The following is an 18,365-nucleotide window of genomic DNA, read 5'->3' as shown; positions in this document are numbered from 1 at the left end:
TTATTAGTTTTAAACTTTTTACGTTTTCAATTCTTGGCAACGGCAACAAACCACAACATTATCGAGGAATGTAATGCAGACTTTTTTTTAAAGTTGTGCGCAAAATGACTTTCCCTTCTGGCCATGGATATGTCCAATAAATAGATTGTAGAACCACTGTACTGTATAAACTTCATTTATACATGCAGTTCATAAAATTATTTTTTCTTAACTGAATAATTTACCCTGTTATGTATATATACAAATAGATAATTTTTGTCTCAATATAATCTATACAACATAAATCCACTATCTTCCCCTTTTAATGGTCAATGTACATACACAGGAAGTGTCTATCCTTATGAATCGCCAGCCAATTCTCTTTTTGCTATCCATGGTGAGGGCCCGCACGTACGACTGGGTAGTTCGGCACTGGGAGTTCCAATGCCTTTTGTCTATGCCCCTGCAGCCCTCCTTTGTGTAGCCCATGGGATTGCACTTGGTCTCGTAGAAGTACTGCTTCAGTTGGCCTTTCGAGACAGGGACTTTTTCGAGGACCGTCACCGTCCCGCCCGACATGTCCACTGCAGTCTTTTTATCCGCAGCCGTCACCCACTCGCTGATGCTGTCGCACACGCTCAGCTCCCCGCGGCGGGCGGGGTCGGAGTGGCGCCGGACCCTCATAGACATGTTTGCAGCATCCAGGTAATTTTTGTATTCCTCGAGCAGAAAGAGGAGAGGAGGCTCCAAAGGCACTTGACTACTGAGCATCACCCGGGAGGTGTACAAGTCCGCGTCCTTATTGTTTTCTTCGTGGGGCCGAGCTTTCTGGTCCTCATCCAGGAGTTCTTCTATCACGTGTTCAAAAGTGTCAGCCAACGTCAGGCCTCTTGAACCTGCCTTGGGCCCATTCACGCTCTCCAGAGTCCCATGGGTCCGCACACCTGGGTAGGCCAAGCCGCCTGGTCCTCGGACACTGGCTTCTTTCATGGGGGCAGCCTTCATGCAACCGAAGTATGAAATAACCATAGTAAGGAAAAGGATGGTCATCACTCTTCTCACCTGGTGGAACTGCGGGGAGAAAGCAGAAACAGGACACAAAACTGGTTAGGGCTTGCTTTCTCGGGGAGCGGACGCAGCCCATCTGATTGTAATTCCAGGCCGTCCTGCAGGGTCAAGGCTTTTTTATGTATTGGTGATAAACTCCAGCTGCACCAGACACAAATGAATGTCAGTAGTGTGCGCTACGTGTTTTAATAGAAACCAGAGACATGCAGTGCTTTCCCCCAAGATTTAGCATATACACCCGAGATGAGATGTCTTCTAAGTAAGTGAAAAAAACGTGGCTTCCAGCTCTCCCCCTTCCTCCCACTTTAGCAGCTTTGTAAGTTTAATTTTTAATGATCTCTGCTCAGGCTGTCACAAGAAATACAAAATCAGAAATGTTACTAAGCAACAACTGCAAATGTAATAGTATTTTTTTCCCCTAGTTAGCAACATGGTCCTGTGGCGGGAACGTGTGACAGGAACAGCAGTGGCCTGAGGGGCTTGTGAGGGTCTCTGGAGCTGTATGGCTGGCGTGTGGCATGAATAGCACCATTAATCGGAAGTCAAGGAGCTGTAAGGAACCTTTGCGTTGACTTCTTAGTCTTTTCATAGAGGTGAGCTATTAGAGCAACGAAGAAATAATTTCAGTGAGCTACCCCGCTTTACAGAGAGGGTACCCAAAAGCCACAAAACGCAGGCCTCATGTCGCCAAGCAAGCTTATGTTAGAACTCTGGGCTTCCAACTCTACATCCATTGTTTCTTCTAGGACACCTGGGTGGTCATGACTGAGAATGCTTTGCTTATTTTCAAACAGAAATCATTTTCTACACGTTGATTTTAATGATGTGTCTATGCCTGGGGCTGATATCATGAAAACAATGTGTCTGCTTAAGAGAACTGGAAAAGTCAGCATTAAAAAGGCACTGAAGTCAATTTCAAATGTCTCCCATATGCAGATCCAGGTTTATCTCCACCAACTCTCTGAGCCCCTCACCCCCTGGCTGTCTTGGTGCACAGACAGATCCATCTAAGAAAGCTCAGCTGCTCCTTTTATTGGAAACGTGATCCTGTACGTATGTGTCTGTGAACTGAGTTTATCATTCCTTTAAAAAGCTGAATGGCATTTTGCACATTTTGGAATAGGCAGCTAGTGCTTCTTTCTGTGCTTTTGAAGTTTCCTGGGAAGTCCCTTAACAGCACACCACAAAATTAATCTTTTCCTGTTTGCCAGAGGGTTGCTATACTCTAAATTTGGCTCCACATCTACAAGCATGCTCTGGGAAGCCAATTAGAATGAATGAACAAGCAAAATGAAAACATACCTACACATCAACCCAAGGTGACCGTCAGATGGGAAAGGACTTCAGAGTCACTTACCTGAAGCATCGTGTCCCTTAGTAGTAAAGAGACGCATCCCCAGCCCAGGCATTCTAACTTTATTCTTACTCAGTTCTGGAGCACGGACTTAAAAAAAGACACATGCGTGTCATAGCTGTTATCCGTGCCAACCAGTAGGCAATGAGACTGCTTTTCTGTTCATGAAATGTTACTGAACATTCAGGAAGGCAACCTACCTCCAGCAAATAGCTCATACAGCAGAAATGGCTGAGAACTCTGGTCTTGAGAACCAGATGCCTCTGTTCTCCATTTTTATCACACCTTTTCTACCATAGAGTTTCTCACCACTCCAAACATTAACAAATGTCCTTGTGGAGTCACTCTGCCTTCGCACAGATAGACGGCAGTCCAGGAGCTGCTTGGGGTGCTCATGGTCTGAGATTAGGGAGGGCACAGTGGTTTAAACAAAGCACAGTTATCCATTCTAAGACCTGAACTTATGTGAATATTTTGGATTCTGCATCACAAAGAAATGGATCCTCTGAGAAGGGTTCTGTTGCTGGCAGGCAGTACTTTTACCATTGAGTGGAAACCCTTTCTCATATTCCTAGTCCAAAAGAAAACAATCCATGGGATGCCTCGAATATAGGTTGAAGAAATAATGCAAATTTAGAAAATTTTATGCTGGTGGAGTGTGGCTGTGAACAACTCCTGTTTACTACCGTATTTCATTTATTTAAGACATCACCTTTCTTTAAAATTTATTTTATTTATTTATGCCTACAAGAACTGGGGTGTAGGCCAGAGGTGCGGGGGCTGAGAGGATTCATCAGAGACAGAGTAGGGAGCAGAACAAGTGGATTTACTGAAATATACTGCTGAGGGAGCAGTGGGAGAGACAGGAGAGGTCAGTTGAGCCATGTGGGTTAGCTCCCTGGCCAGGGATCAAACTCATGCCACAGTGGCTGGTGACAGCTTGATAGCACTGAGACTTTAACCCCTACACTACCCCCAAAGACATAATCACTTTAATACACACCATTTTAGGTACCACTTGGAAATAAAAAATGCAGCCAGTTAAACTATTGCTTTATCACTTAGAACTTATATTCTACACTCCCTAAGAAAAGCTCCTGTTGACTTATTTGGACACACTAAATCATATTACCTTATGTGCATATGTAAAAAAGAAAATTAGGCAAAAAAAATTAAGGCACTGACAATTATGGCATAATTACTACAGAGCCAATAATAAGACATCAACTGTAAGACACAAGCTAATTTCAGAAATTTAAAAAATATGAAAAAAAGTACATAGTAGAATTAATGCAATGGAGGAAGTTTACTAATTATTTACCTAAGTGCTCCCACTAAATGCTTAAAATAGCTCAAGATATTGAGGCCTCTTCAAGCACAAAATTGGAAAACTTTGTTATCATTACTGTAGTTATGAGTCTTTTAGTGATACCTTTTTCTGTAGTTGGCTTAAAGAAGTTTACTTTGCCTTTCGTGGGTCTCACTTTCTTTTAATTAATGATTTTTTGGTTAGAAAAGTAGTTGGCATTACACCTATCATTTTTCATCAGTCTCACAAGCCAATATGTCAGAAGAACAAATGACATTTGAGTAAATACTACTTGGTTTTCCACCCTGCAGCTCACCCAGGGGCATCCTAACAGCTGAACATTTGCACAAATTCAATTGAGAATTACTTGGTGATCAAGCCCAACCACCTCCCAGCCTCGCCCTCTGAGCAACATCTCTGCAGTGCTAACTTCTTACATGCTTGCATGACCTTGAAGTCAAATGCATCAGGCACCAACTCAATGCTTTTTGTTGGAACAAAGCTACTTCCTAACTTTTCTGACAATGGTTTCTTATATTTTGGGCAACCCAGCCTGCAGAAGAGAAATCTTGGAATCAAGGTTGACAATAAATTTCTCATAGAGGGGCCTCCCCGCTGGCGCAGCGGTTGAGCGCTGGGTTGCGAAGCTGCCCGCAGCCTCTGCGGCGCCGGTTCGATCCCCGGCTGCTCCCCGGCCACCGGAGGAGGGTCCCACGCAGACCTCTCCTGCCACCCGCTGCTCCCCTCAGCAGTGTACTTCGGTCCTTCTGCCTGCTCTGCTCCCCGCTCTGGCTCTGGTGAATTCTCTCACCCTCCCGCGCTTCTGACTGTACCCAGTGCTTGTATAAATAAATAAAATTAATCTTAAAAATATATATAAAAAAAACATTTAAAAAAATAAATTTCTCATAGAGACTTCAAATCAGTAAAGAAGTCTAGCCCATTTTTCCTTTAAAACATGTCTACTGTCCATCCTTTTCTTTCCATGATAATGCAACTACCTTGGCTTATCCTTTGCCCTCTTGCTTGTGACTCCGCTGTCCCCCTGATGTACTTAACACTGGTTCTGTTGCATTCAACTCTGAGATTAGTAAAGAGTTACCCAGCTTATCTCTCTTGAATTGTCATTCTCTTACACAAAAAAACCTTGTAATGGCTTTTTTGTTCCACCAGATCAAATCCAACCTCTTTTATCTGCTACTGAACAACCTTCAGAATCTACTTAGCTACTTTTCTTTTTTAATTAAAATTATTCATTTGTTTATTTTTAGTTGAGGTAATGTTTGGATACCCCCATGAACTACCAGAACTACCACACCACCGCTGTGTACCCACCCCCAAGTCACCCAAAGTCCACCACCATAGTCCATTGTGCATCCTTTCTCTCAATGCTTTTTGACTCCTGGTCTGACCAAAGCAGATTCCTGGGAGTACCACACAGATTTCTTCCCATTATGTGACTTAAGTCACATTAAGTCATTTAGTGCCTTAAAAGGCTTACAATGGTCATTCTTCTGGTAAACTTCTTCCTCTCTAGCTGACTAATCTTAATTACCCTCCATGACCCTGGTTAAATATCAAATCATATATGCCACTCTCTCTAATTTATTTCGGGTCCACCTGCCCTCCTCTAAAATTCCATATTGCATCTCACTTAGTACTTCATTCTCTACTTGTTAACTGTATTTGCTAAATATGGTCAGTTCCATCATTAAAATGACAAACTCTGAAGCAATGGGCTCATGTCTGATCCCCATAATACTTTGAATAGAATAAAACAACAGCACTCAGTAAAAACTTAGTGATGGGTTTATTAAACCACATGTAAAGCTAGTTTTGAAATAGTTTTTATGGGAAGTCTTTCTATCTGGAGAGTACTAGCAAACTCACTGGAATTGCTAGGTCAATTACAGGCTGTGCTAAACCAAATTATAAACTCTAAGGGATTTGATGGATGGCAACTATTAGCCACAAGCAATCTCTTGAGTTTCTGTAATAGGGCAAAACTTTACTTAAATAATTAAAAAGCAAATAACACTACAACATACTAACTTCCTCTACACTGCCTGCATAGCTCTTGTTTCTTATAGATCAATAGAAGACTTAGAAATTGGTAATAGTCATAATAGCAAAAATGGGAATTTTTCATCTTTTAACTTCATTTTTCCCCCTGTAACCTCTTCAATGAGTAAGGGAAACCTCACATTTTAGCCCTTCAGATGAGTCTTTATTACACAAAAGATAAGCTGAGCCATAATACTAAGTAGATCATTAGTCTATATATGTTTATCCACAATAAATTCATTAGTGCTGTCTAATTTCTGCTCCAAGGCTTATAGCAAACAACTCAACCACATCTATAAAACACCAGGAAGGATTTTAGTCCCACTCTCAATAACTAAATATAGTATATAGGACTATACAGAAAATTAACAATGTAGAAATAAAGTTTAGTTAAGCATGACTCACAAGACTTAAACTTTCAATTAGATGAATATATCTATGACAGTATGCTCTCCTGCTCCAATAACAACTTTTAAAAGAGTAGAACATTCGCAAATGCTGAATTTGATTGTTACAAGGAGACAGGACAGGGATTATTATCTCCATTATACAGATGAATCAATTCTGGTTCAAAGAGTTTAAGTAACAGAGAAGATATTACAAATCTAATCAGTTACCTGTTCTCTTGTTCCATGTTTATAATATGAGGACATGCTCCTGGTTTAAGCATTTAACCATAGGAAGGAGAAAACCGATGCAGCAAAAGGTGGTCAAAGCAGTTCATAAAATGTGGACATAGTTTCTGAAGTTATGTGTAACCTGATGCCCAACTTCCAAAAAGGCAGCACCATTACGATACTATGTTGTAAAAGAGAAACCCCACGGACTGGGAGAACATTTTTGCACACAACACTAATGATAAAGGACTGATCACAAAAATCTACAAAGAGCTGATGAAACTCAACAAAAACAAAGAAAATAATCCTGTCAAAAAATGGGTAGAAGAGCTAAATAGAAACTTCTCTGAAGAAGAAATGCAAATGGCCAACAGGCATATGAAAAAATGTTCAGCATCACTTGTAATCAGGGAAATGCAAATCAAAACTACCATGAGATACCATCTTACACCAGTGAGAATGGTACATATTAAAAAAACTAGCAACAACAAATGTTGGAGAGGTTGTGGAGAAAAAGGAACTCTTCTGCACTGCTGGTGGGAGTGCAAACTGGTCCAACCACTATGGAGAGCTGTGTGGAGATTTCTGGACCTACTAAACATAGAGCTTCCGTATGATCCAGCAATTCCACTCCTAGGTATTTACCCAAAGGACACAGAAACAGTAATTCCAAAGGGCACCTGCACGCCTATGTTTATAGCAGCATTATTTACAATAGCTAAGCTATGGAAACAACCCAAATGCCCAAAAATAGACAACTGGATCAAGAAGATGTAGTACATATACACAATGGAATATTACTCAGCAATCAAAAAGATAAACACATGCAGTTTGCAGCAACATGGATGGAGCTAGAAGGGATCATGCTCAGCGAAATAAGTCAGAAAGAAAAAGAAAAATACCGGATGGTCTCACTCGTAGCAGGAATTTAGAAAACCTAAATAAGAGACCAGGAAAAAGACTAATCAATACAAAGTAAAAATCAAAATCAACAAGCAACTATAAACCAGAGACACACTGGGGGGCGGGGGTGGCAGAGAAAGAAAGGACTAGAGTCAAAATAAGGGGGGGATACAATTGTATGGGGAATATAACCAAAATGAAAATGCATACATTGTGCAAAGATGAAAAAAGATGTAAGAATTATATAAAATATTTAAATAAAAAAAATACTATGTTGTAGTATAGTATGATCTCCAAGAACCTTCAACTTAAAAAGCATCCTTACTTCAGTGGATGACATTCAGACAATGCAGTCTTCCTGCAAAAGAATGCTTTACAAAAATTTAGGCATGTCAGAACCAAGCATTCTTGGCCAAAGTTAAGAAGGGGAACTGAATAATATGAGAAATTCAGCACACGGGGAAAAAAATCCAGAACTTTGTTCCCAGTCCCTTTAGGTTTTGTCTATGAGCATGTAGTCAAAGAAACACAATTTAACAATTGGGCTGTTCATCTTAGTCCCTAAAACAATAAGGATACCCATCAAGTTGAAGAAATTATCAATTAAGATTTAATTTCTAAACACATGATGCAAGCCTATTAAAACACTAGCTTAGTAAAGTCTCACCTTTTTATTATTATTATTTTTATTTTATATATTTGTACATCATTTTTCATTTTTGCACAATGTATGCATTTTCATCTTGGTTATAGTCCCCATACAATTCCCACCCCGTTGTTTTTTTTTTAAAGTTTAATTTTTATTTATTTGTTTGTTTGTTTGTTTGTTTGTTTATGTATTTATACAAGCACTGGGTACAGTCAGAAGAGCAGGAGGGTGAGAGAATTCACCAGAGCCAGAGCGGGGAGCAGAGCAGACAGAAGGACCGAGGTACACTGCTGAGGGGAGCAGCGGGCGGCAGGAGAGGTCTGCGCACCATGCGGGACCCTCCTCCGGTGGCCGGGGAGCAGCCGGGGATCGAACTGGCGCTGCAGAGGCTGCGGGCAGCTTCGCAACCCAGCGCTCAACCACTGCGCCACCAGGAGGCCCGCACCCCGGTTGTTTTGATCCTACTCCCTTCTCCCCCCACCCCCCTGGAGTGTATCTCTGGTTTCTAGTTGCCTGTTAATTTTGATTTTTACTTTATTATAATTAGTCTTTTTCCTGATCCCTTATTTAGGTTTTCTAAATTCCTGCTATGACAGGAATCTAGAAAACTTAAATAAGGGACCAGGAAAATGAATATAAGAAAGTGAAAATCAAAATTAACAAAAAACTATGAACCAGAGACACTTTTTGGGGGGTGGGGGGCGGGAGGGGAGGGATTGGGGTCAGAATGGGGCGTTTGCAATTGTATGGGGGAATATAAAAATAAAATTTATTATTTAAATTAAAAAAAAAATAAATTCCTGCTATGAGTGAGACCATCTGGTATTTTTCTTTTTTTTTTTAGCCCTGGCTTATTTTGCTGAGCATGATCCCTTCCAGCTCCATCCATGTTATTGCAAATTGCATAAGTTTATCTTTTTTGATTGCTGAGTAATATTCCGTTGTGTAAATAAATGCAAATCAAAACTACAACGAGATACCATCTTACACCAGTGAGAATGGCACATATTAAAAAAACTAGCAACAACAAATGTTGGAGAGGATGTGGAGAAAAAGGAACTCTCCTGCACTGCTGGTGTGAGTGCAAACTGGTCCCACCACTATGGAGAGCTGTATGGAGGTTCCTCAACCTGCTAAAGATGGAACTTCCATATGATCCAGCAATTCCACTCCTAGGTATTTACCCAAATGACACAGAAACATTAATTGAAAAGGGCACCTGCACACCTATGTTTACAGCAGCACTATTTATAATTTATATCAAGTGTCAATACATGCATGTAGTAGTCTTACTTTCATTCATTAATCAGACATAGAATCTATATCTTACAGTCTAGAAGGGAGGACATACATGTAAGGACCTAAAGTATAAAGGTAGAAATGAGCCTAAAAAATTATAAGTAAACTTCTATGGAGAGAAAGAGGTTAACTCCAGTTAGAGAATGAAGAATGTGATGGAGGCTGAAAAGAATATGAAGGATTTAAATGCACTTGGAAAAGACCAGTGGATGGACAGCACCTTGGCAAAAGATATGGAGGTGGGAAGGCATTGGGGTATAATCTTGAGAGAAGAGTTCTGGAACAGGAATGATGAGAAAATGAGAGAGGAGACCATCTGGTATTTTTCTTTTTCTTTCTGGCTTATTTCACTGAGCATGATCCCTTCTAGCTCCATCCATGTTGCTGCAAATTGCATGAGTTGATCTTTTTTGATTGCTGAGTAATATTCCATTGTGTATATGTACCACACCTTCTTGATCCAGTCATCTATTTTTGGGCATTTGGGTTGTTTCCATAGTTTAGCTGTTGTAAATAGTCTCACTCATAGCAGGAATTTAGAAAACCTAAATAAGGGACCAGGAAAAAGACTAATTATAATAAAGTAAAAATCAAAATCAACAAGCAACTATATACCAGAGACATACTATGGGATGGGGGGGGGGAGGGAGTAGGATCAAAACAAGGTGGGTGGGAATTGTATGGGGACATAACCAAGATGAAAATGCATACATTGTGTAAAAATGATGTAAAAATATACAAAAGAAAAAAATAGAAAATATGAGAGAATAAAGGGAGATGCTAAGGAGTGTGAACTTTGCCTTCCAGACATGGAAGAGCCAAGGAGAGTTTCTGAGTGGGGGATGCTTTGAGAAGCCAGTGTATCATGAGTCAAAGGACTAGAAAGAATGGTAGACCGAAAGAGACAAAGTAATTCACTGATTTCATTCTCAGTGGCTATTGAGCTTTAAAAATAAATATTAAGTAGGTAAGTGTGGGATTGGGTTAAGAGCAGAGATATACAATTTAACTTCATGAATGAACTTACTTATTTTTAAGCTGAAGTAAGTGACAAAAGAAACAGATTACAGCAAATGCACAGAGCTGAGTGGTAACCATCAGTAATGTCTGAGTTGGCTGAAAAGGCAGGATGGAGTGGAGGGGAGACAAGAGTATAAACTCCATTCCAAAAAAAAAAAAAAAAAAGAATCAAACCATTGAATCAAACCTTGAAAGAAATGATGAGACCCTCAATTGTTTTGTAAAATTGATCATTTTTTGATTATACTGTTCAAGTTGAACTTAAAGGCTCTAACAAACTCTTGGAGGAAAAACTGTATTTTGTGTACAGGAAAATAATAACTGAAATTTTATTTAAAGGACCCTTAATTTATTATTTTATCTCTCTAGATAGAATCCTAACCAACTCCCCACATCCACCAAGGATCATCATTTCATGTTAAAATACTGGTTCTTATGTTAAAAGGATTCACCTTGTTGCTTTGACTTTGTATCATTTACCCTGAGGCAAACAAGATCCTTTTTCTGATACAGGATTGGATAATTCATGAGAGGCAGTGGCTTTTGATATAGAAGGCTAGGTCCTCCAAATTAAGAAAGGAGTCTGAGTTTGATCTAGATTTCTGTGCTGCACTGCTTTTATCCCTCGCTTCCTGTATTGGGAAGTATCTTCTTGTATTGCAGTGCACCCTGCTTTTTATAGACAGTGCTCCAATCCTCTTGTGCCTGTCAAAACCCTGCAATTCTCTCTCATTCTCCCTTTTTCCCCCTCAGCCTCCCACTTTCACACATAATCTTCTGCACATGCTCAGGTTTTCAGTCTGGAAAGGTACTTGGACTGCAGCATAAGCTCCACATAACTTTTCAAAGAGATTTTTTATTTCATAATGTTTCAGTTAAGAATGACTTGCAACTTTAGCAAAACATGAGCTCATTTGAAATAACAGAAGAGAATGTGTGAGGGCCCTTTTCTCTGTTTTAAAGTAAAAATCAGTAGTGAAAAAAAAAAATAAACTCCATTCCAATTATAATTACACTGAACTTGGATTCCACTGCTCAGCACTTTTAATTCAAAGATCTCCAAACACTTTGCAAATATTAAGTAATTAAGACTCATAGGACCCTAGAGGTACAGGTAACTATAATTATCCCCATTTCATACAGGAGGAAAGAGGATCAGAGTTTTTAATCAACTCATCTACTCGCTGTGGTTCCCTTGATAGAACAAGGTCAGAACCTCAGACTCCAAAGAAAAACTGGGCCTTTAACTACAGGGACAAGTTTCTGCCATCCCTCTGCATTATTTCTGCTTTATTTTCACATTAGGCATATATTGCTTAGCCAAGAAGTCTTAAAAACAAAAAGGCACACATTCCTCAAAGAAAACAACTGGCAGTTGGAATCCATAAATAAAATGGAGAGGCAAAACAAACAATCATTATAGATGCCTACCTACTTGCCTGGATGACCAATCAATTTGAACTACTAAATATTTTAGTAAATGACATCTGATAGTACAGGTTTTTCAATGTTTCCAAGGAAGTATTTTTAAAAATGTAGCTTTAAAAAATTATTTATTTTTGCATAGAAGAACTGGAGTTTAGGCCAGAGGTGCAGGAGGTAACAAGATTCACCAGAGATAGAGTGGGGAACAGAACAGGCAGATCTACTGAAATACACTACTGAGGGGAGCTGTGGGCAAGTCAGGAGAGGTCTGCTGTGCCATGTGGGTTAGCTCCCTGGCTGGGGATATAACTCAGGTTATAGCAGTGACAGTGCTGAAATTTGATGTCTAGGCTACGTCAAAATGGGAGGCCCCTAAAAATGTAGATTTTAGCTACAACGTAGTTTATGTCTGCAAGATCCAATTATGCTTCCTACAAAACACAATCGTTCATACCAGAGTGCTCTCTCATGCCCTTGCTCGTCTATGGTTTCAGGTGACACTTGTAGCCATCACTTAGCCTCACCAACAATGCCAGGGAAATTTGGTTCTTAGATCATACCTGGAGTGATACACACACACACACCCCTATCATGAGGTAAAAAAGTATTTTCTCTTGAGTCCTTAATTTGATAGATGAATCTATATACATCTTTGCTAGAAAATACTATAGTTCTGGTCCTCTATTAACCTCTCTACTCCTCCCTCCATTTCTGAAAAGGTAAGAATCTTTCTATAGGTGAGAGACCTTGCTCAAAAATAAAACAAAGATAATATTCTGTATTAGGATAGGAATTGGGTATTGTCCCCCAAATTACAACTCATATGCATGTAAAAATCAGGTGCCCACATATCCTGACTCACTGAGTTTCCGTTTGCGACAGTAATATTTGCACAATGTATAACAGGGAAGGTGGAACTAAAGGAAGAGTAGTAAGTCTTAAAGTGAGCTGTAATGATGGAATATATTTTGGAATAGAATAAAAATGCCAGGTATAAGGACCAGGTCTGGGCAGAGAACACCTCACCTGTCATTCCAACCCCAGGGCCACCAGCCAACAATCTCCATCACTACTGCTCTAGAAAGCCCACTGGTCTCCTGTGACCAAGGAAGAATCCCTAAAATCCAAAGCCTATCAAAGCTGGCAGTTCTATCATGCCCTGCCTTCTTCTTCAGAATAATACTGCTCAAAGAGTGCACATGTCTATTCTGTAATAAAGAAGCCTTAGTGTCAAGCTTACACAAGTCACCAGCAAATGAGTAAGTTGTCTAAAAACGCTCTGGAACTTATTTTTTAGATTACAAGATCTAAATAGCAGTTAACACTCAATTCAAAAACCTAACCTCTTTAATTAGGATTCTGTTTTCTTTAGAATTTCAGATGGGATTTGTTATAATGAGCTAAAGTAAAGTTCAGATTTAACAATGTTCTAAGTGCTAAATTGCCAAGACAATGTATTACTTATAAATTCCCATTTATGGTAGGCAGTAATGTTTACTAAAGAGATACTATCTACCTAGTTCCACAAAGTTTCAGAAACCTATTCTGTAAGGAGAACCTGAACAAACATCACATTTAATGACAGGTGTTGTTCTCTACAACTACTATGATATCATGGGGGAAATTTCCTGTAAAGGGACAAGGACTCTGAAAACAGTGAAGGGGGAGATACAAACATCATTGTTATCACAGGCATTTAAACTGCATTTAAACTTACAGACTTTAAATTTATAGAAGAATTTCAAATACAAAATTTACTTTATATAATGTAAATTTTTATAATATAAAGTCTATATAATATAAAATCTCAAACTTTGGGTAATTTTTTTATATTATAAACTTACCTTTACAAATTAAGTGTATTTGTATAATTCAAATTTTTTATTAAAAATCCTACAAGGAGGGCCTTCCTGGTGGCGCAAGGGGTTAAGCACAGCACTATGAAGCAATCCGCAGACTCTGCAGCACCAGTTCGATCCCTGGCCGGCCAGGGAGCAACCCACATGGCGCAGCAGACCTCCGCTGTCTCATCTACTGCTCCCCTCAGCAGTGTACTTCAGTCAATCTGCCTGTTCTGCTCCCCACTCTGTCTCTGGTGAATCCTCTCACCACCCCCACATCTCTGGCCTGTACCCCAGCTCTTATATGCACAAATAAATAAATCTTTTTAAAAAAAATTCTACAAGTAACAAGACAGTTATGGGACCCAAAGTCAGTTTCAGAAAATGTAGGTATAGAATAAAACCTCCACAGGTCAAAAAGAACTGAAGCCTTGCTTCTCAAAGTGTGTCCATGGGCCAGCAGCATGTTTATCACCTAGGAGCTCGTAAGAAATGCACAATCTCAGGTCTCGTCCTCCATCCCATCCACTCCAACCACTAAATCAGAATCTGCATTTCAACAAGACTCATGTACTTAAAGATGTTTCATGTGCTTATTAAAGTTAAGAAGCACTGGACTAAATGGTAGAGTAAGGAAGATATTTAATATAAGAAAGGAAAGGGTTAGAGTCAACAGAAGCACTGAATGGCATGGACCTTCTGAGTTGGCCCCGGGTTTCCCTGGCATCTTTCCTCCTGGGTTCAACTTGCTTTATTGTGACATTTATTATGTGGGAAAATGTCTTTATGTTTATGGTATTAAGCAAAATCTGGGTTTCCTTTATGTTAACTTTTCTACTATCCTGTTCATAACCACCATAAAGATATCTTATAAACATGATTGGTTGAATGAGACTGCTGATCTAATTCTGGACTCCCATTTCATCATGAATTTTTTACCTCAATGCTATAAGGCAAGTGTAAATAAAACTGGTCTCCCTGATCACTTACTTACCGGCCTAACTTCACTTACTCACTTAGAATCATACTACAAATGATGCAGCCAGCTATGGCAAGTAGTAGATTTCCAGGTATATTAAAACGGCTTTCAGCCAGATATCTCTGATCCTTGTAAATTCTTTGTCCTGAAATGGTGAAACAGAGTCAGAGCCAGGAAGGGAACTGACTCATCCATTCAATGAAGATTTCTTATTACTACACTTGTCCTAAAACTAACAGTTCCAGGTATCTCCTAGCAAGTAACAAACAAACTCACCCTTACAAAATAAAACAGTAACATTAACAGCAACAAAATCTTAACATAATGAGTACATGAAGTATTTAAACACTCTCTCCAATTCAGATCTTCAAATCCAGTAGGCAAACCAATTTCTCAGTTGGTTCTAAAATTTGAGCCCTTCTTTGGGATGCACAGTCACGCATGAAGAAGCATGAGGGCAGATGCCAGAACAAGTGTGGACTGAATACCCAAAATGGTAGATAAAAATAAATTAGATTTCTAAAGAAAAGTATGAAATTTTTTAATTGAACACACAGACTTGATGGGATAGTCTCATAAATAGAAATGGAGACTGGTCTACTGTTTAGGCTTTTCGCAAAAGACTGCACACAAGGCTGGTTTCTAAATACCAAGAAGTCACCAAGTTCACCAGGACAACGAATGACTAGCACTAGAGACCCAGAGAATGTTGTTAAGTCATTTGCAAATGGGTGGGGCTGAGATGACACAGAACTCTCTTTTCCCAGGCAGAATCCCAAGGGCTATTGGGTTCCACCTCGAGTCCCACTTAGTGAAGATGTCAACACAGCTAGGGAATGGCCTCCTCCAAGTAACAAACGAGGCAGTCCGCCTAACAGGGGTGTTGTGAGAGTGCAGCACAGCCTATTCCTCCAGTTCGTGGACCCAGGACTAAGCATGCTCTGTACCTTAAAAAAAAAAAAAAAAAAAAAATGCAAGGGTGATGCAAGTACATTCTTTGTCCCTAAGGGAAGAACATGCAGTAACTCTCTCAGACCAAAAGATAAAGGGAATCCCCCTTTAAGAAAAGAACTTTGCCATTATGTGAAGATTGGGAACGTGCCAGAACAATTACAATTAAAAAAAAAATGCAGAGAAAGGTAAGAGTAGTCAGCCCTGTGTCAGTCTCTTTGTTCAGAATTGGCAACGTTAAATCAACAGGTTGTTTTTAATGTGTTCCCGGGCATTCCGGGTTCCTGCCATGAGATGTTGGGGGGATTTTGACTGCTGTGAGCCAACACCCACTAGACACCGTCGCTACACAAACACACTCTTAATGGACCCCAGAGTCGTGGTGAAGGCATGCCCATCTCAGTTTTTCCACAGATGCTGCTCCTGAAAATTTCCATAGCCAACGTATTCTTGTGGTTAATTAGTTATCTGAGCAATTTCCATTATAGAAAGAATATCTGTACGTAATGAGATCCATCTTAGGTCCAAACTGGAAGGCTTCAATGTCATTAACACCACAGGGCTGAAGCGAGAATGGCATAACTAATTCTCACCTGATGAAGGGAGCTTTCTAGATCAGACCCTGTTCTCTCAAGTACACAGAACGTGAAATTTTAAAAAGCCAGAGAGGTGAAAATAGGTAGGGGAAGAAAATGAAGATAAATTGCCTCTAGAGACAAAAGAATAGCATTGCCTTTCAAACTACCATCAAGAAAAGCTGGGGAAAGCTAAAATTAGCAAAAGAAGGCTATTAGCTCTCTGTTGCTCACCTTTATGAGACCATTTTCAGGAATCAGTTTGTTAAATTCCACTGAAGCACAAAAGCACACACCACAGCCCTTCTTTAGGATACATAGTCACCCCATGCGGAAGCGTGAGGAAAGATGCCAGAACAAGTGTGGACAGGCCACCCTTCTGCAGCGACTCAGAGTTCTGAGCGTTAACTCGGATTAACCTTCGGCACACAGAGAAAAACTGGTGGTTCCACACATCCAGTTGACCTTCGGGTTATTTTTGCATCCAACTCTATAATTTCTTTTAATTACTTACTGTAAAGCACAGGAAAGTGCTCATCATTTGTAGCTTAATACAGGAGGAAAAATAATTGAGTGTGTTCCCCATGGCCCTACCCCCGTCCCCAACACTTCCCCCGTCACCATTCCTCTGAAGAGCCAGTTCCCGGGCCCCGTGCATAATGAGCCATGTGGACCCTATTCAAGAAGCTGGCTGTGCTCCAGAGCTACTATAAAATACAAGGAAAATAATAACATCTCAAATGACAAAGACCCATATGGCCGGTAGGAAACTATCCACATCCCTTGAGCCAGTAAGATGCACCTATGTGGAAACATTCAACTCTGCACTTCCACCAATATCATGAGTAGGAGAACATCTGTCTCCATTCCTTTCCACTACACATGATTTCTGACAGAAAAAACTGCCAAGTCAAACGCCAATATATGTAATCTAACAATGGGGTGGAGGTATGTTTCCATGCGGTACTGACTAGTAAATACAGTGTTGGTAGTGGTGGTGGTGGTGAGTATGGCAGCAATTTTTGGAAGAAGCTCTGGGCTCTGGATAAGTAATTCAGGTTTCTCTTTGTATTAGAAATGATTAAAACTAATAGGCATTAGCTAGGAGCTAGATGATCTAATTATCCAGCATTTACAGCTGAGAAAACTGAGGCTCAGGGAGCTCCGATAAGTTGCCAAAGATCACCATGGCCAGCATGTGATGGAAATGGAGCTTGAGCCAGCAGGGGCTTGTCTGCCTCTTTCCATGTGGAGTCAGATGTGGATGTGGTGTCTTCTATTTGAGGGAAGTGTACTTGGCAGAGATATCCTGTAGACTCCAGGCACCAATTTTTAATTTATTTAAGCCAAGTCCCACAGGATGATTCCTTATAAACAGTTTGTTTATATACTAATTCCACAGAAGTTGAATATAACCCCAAAGCTCCTTCTTTACTACTCTCTTCCCGATGCTGAATTGTTCCCTCAAGGTGCCAACCTTATATGCATCCTTAATAGGGTGTAGAGTCAAAACTATGCATGAAGTTCATCTGTTTGAAATGTCAGGACATTTTCTTCAAGAAGATCTCTTTGGTCCCTGGAACAGAACCATGTGCTTTTCAGGCCATTGACCACAACTAACAAAACCTCCTATGTCCACACCACTTGAGTAATGATTCCAATCAAGATCTATTTTTTTTAAAACAAACCAAAAATATTGTGCATAAAATCTTTCTTTTTTTCTTTTTTGAGTAGCCCTCAAGGTCTAGAGGCCTGGTACCATGGCTACCCAACTAGTGACCCATGCCACTTGTCCTTAAGAAGAGAGCTGAGGGAATGAGAGAAGAAAGGTATGGCGCAACAACCCGGATGTACTCCTGAGAAGTGGTTTGGAAAACTAGGCCAGACCATAACATTGGCAGAACAGATGGTGTGGACTGAGTCTGTGCTGACCAGGACAACCAAGTCTAAACAGTGAAAAGAACAGGGTCTTGGAGTGGAGCCCTCACACAGGGTTAGATAAGGGTAGCAGGGAAGACAGAGCACCTTGCTACCAGCCACAGTCAGCCCTTAAGAGAGAGCAGACTTCTAGAGAAGCAGTAGGAGGAGTCTGACAACAAACTGGAAATGCCTGTTGTGAATGCCTTCACAGGTATTAACAAAAGAAAATGTGCATGTGTCAGTGGTGTGACAGCTAACTTGTGAAGTCCACCCTCTGCACAGGGGATGATTTCTTGTGTAGACCAGATACAGTCATCAGTGTAACTCCCCAAGAACTACTAGTCTGTATGGGGGAAGAGTAGAGGCTTTCCCTTTTAAAGGGTCTGGTCCAAAATTCTATGAATAGAAGAGT

General features: G+C 40.2%; 1 protein-coding gene across 1 annotated transcript; it reads right to left on the bottom strand.

Moving 5' to 3' along the window:
- Positions 1-288: 288 nt before the first annotated feature.
- Positions 289-16,489, bottom strand: BDNF (brain derived neurotrophic factor; the record flags this gene model as incomplete). The annotated part of the gene is given in 5 exon segments (XM_084238887.1): positions 289-1,050; positions 16,268-16,344; positions 16,347-16,406; positions 16,409-16,468; positions 16,471-16,489. Coding segments are annotated over 5 exon segments (978 nt in total).
- Positions 16,490-18,365: the final 1,876 nt, after the last annotated feature.

Source organism: Talpa europaea (assembly GCF_964194135.1).
Source record: "Talpa europaea genome assembly, chromosome: 1".
Taxonomy (NCBI): Eukaryota; Metazoa; Chordata; class Mammalia; order Eulipotyphla; family Talpidae; genus Talpa; species Talpa europaea.
This window is presented reverse-complemented; position numbering and strand designations above follow the sequence as displayed.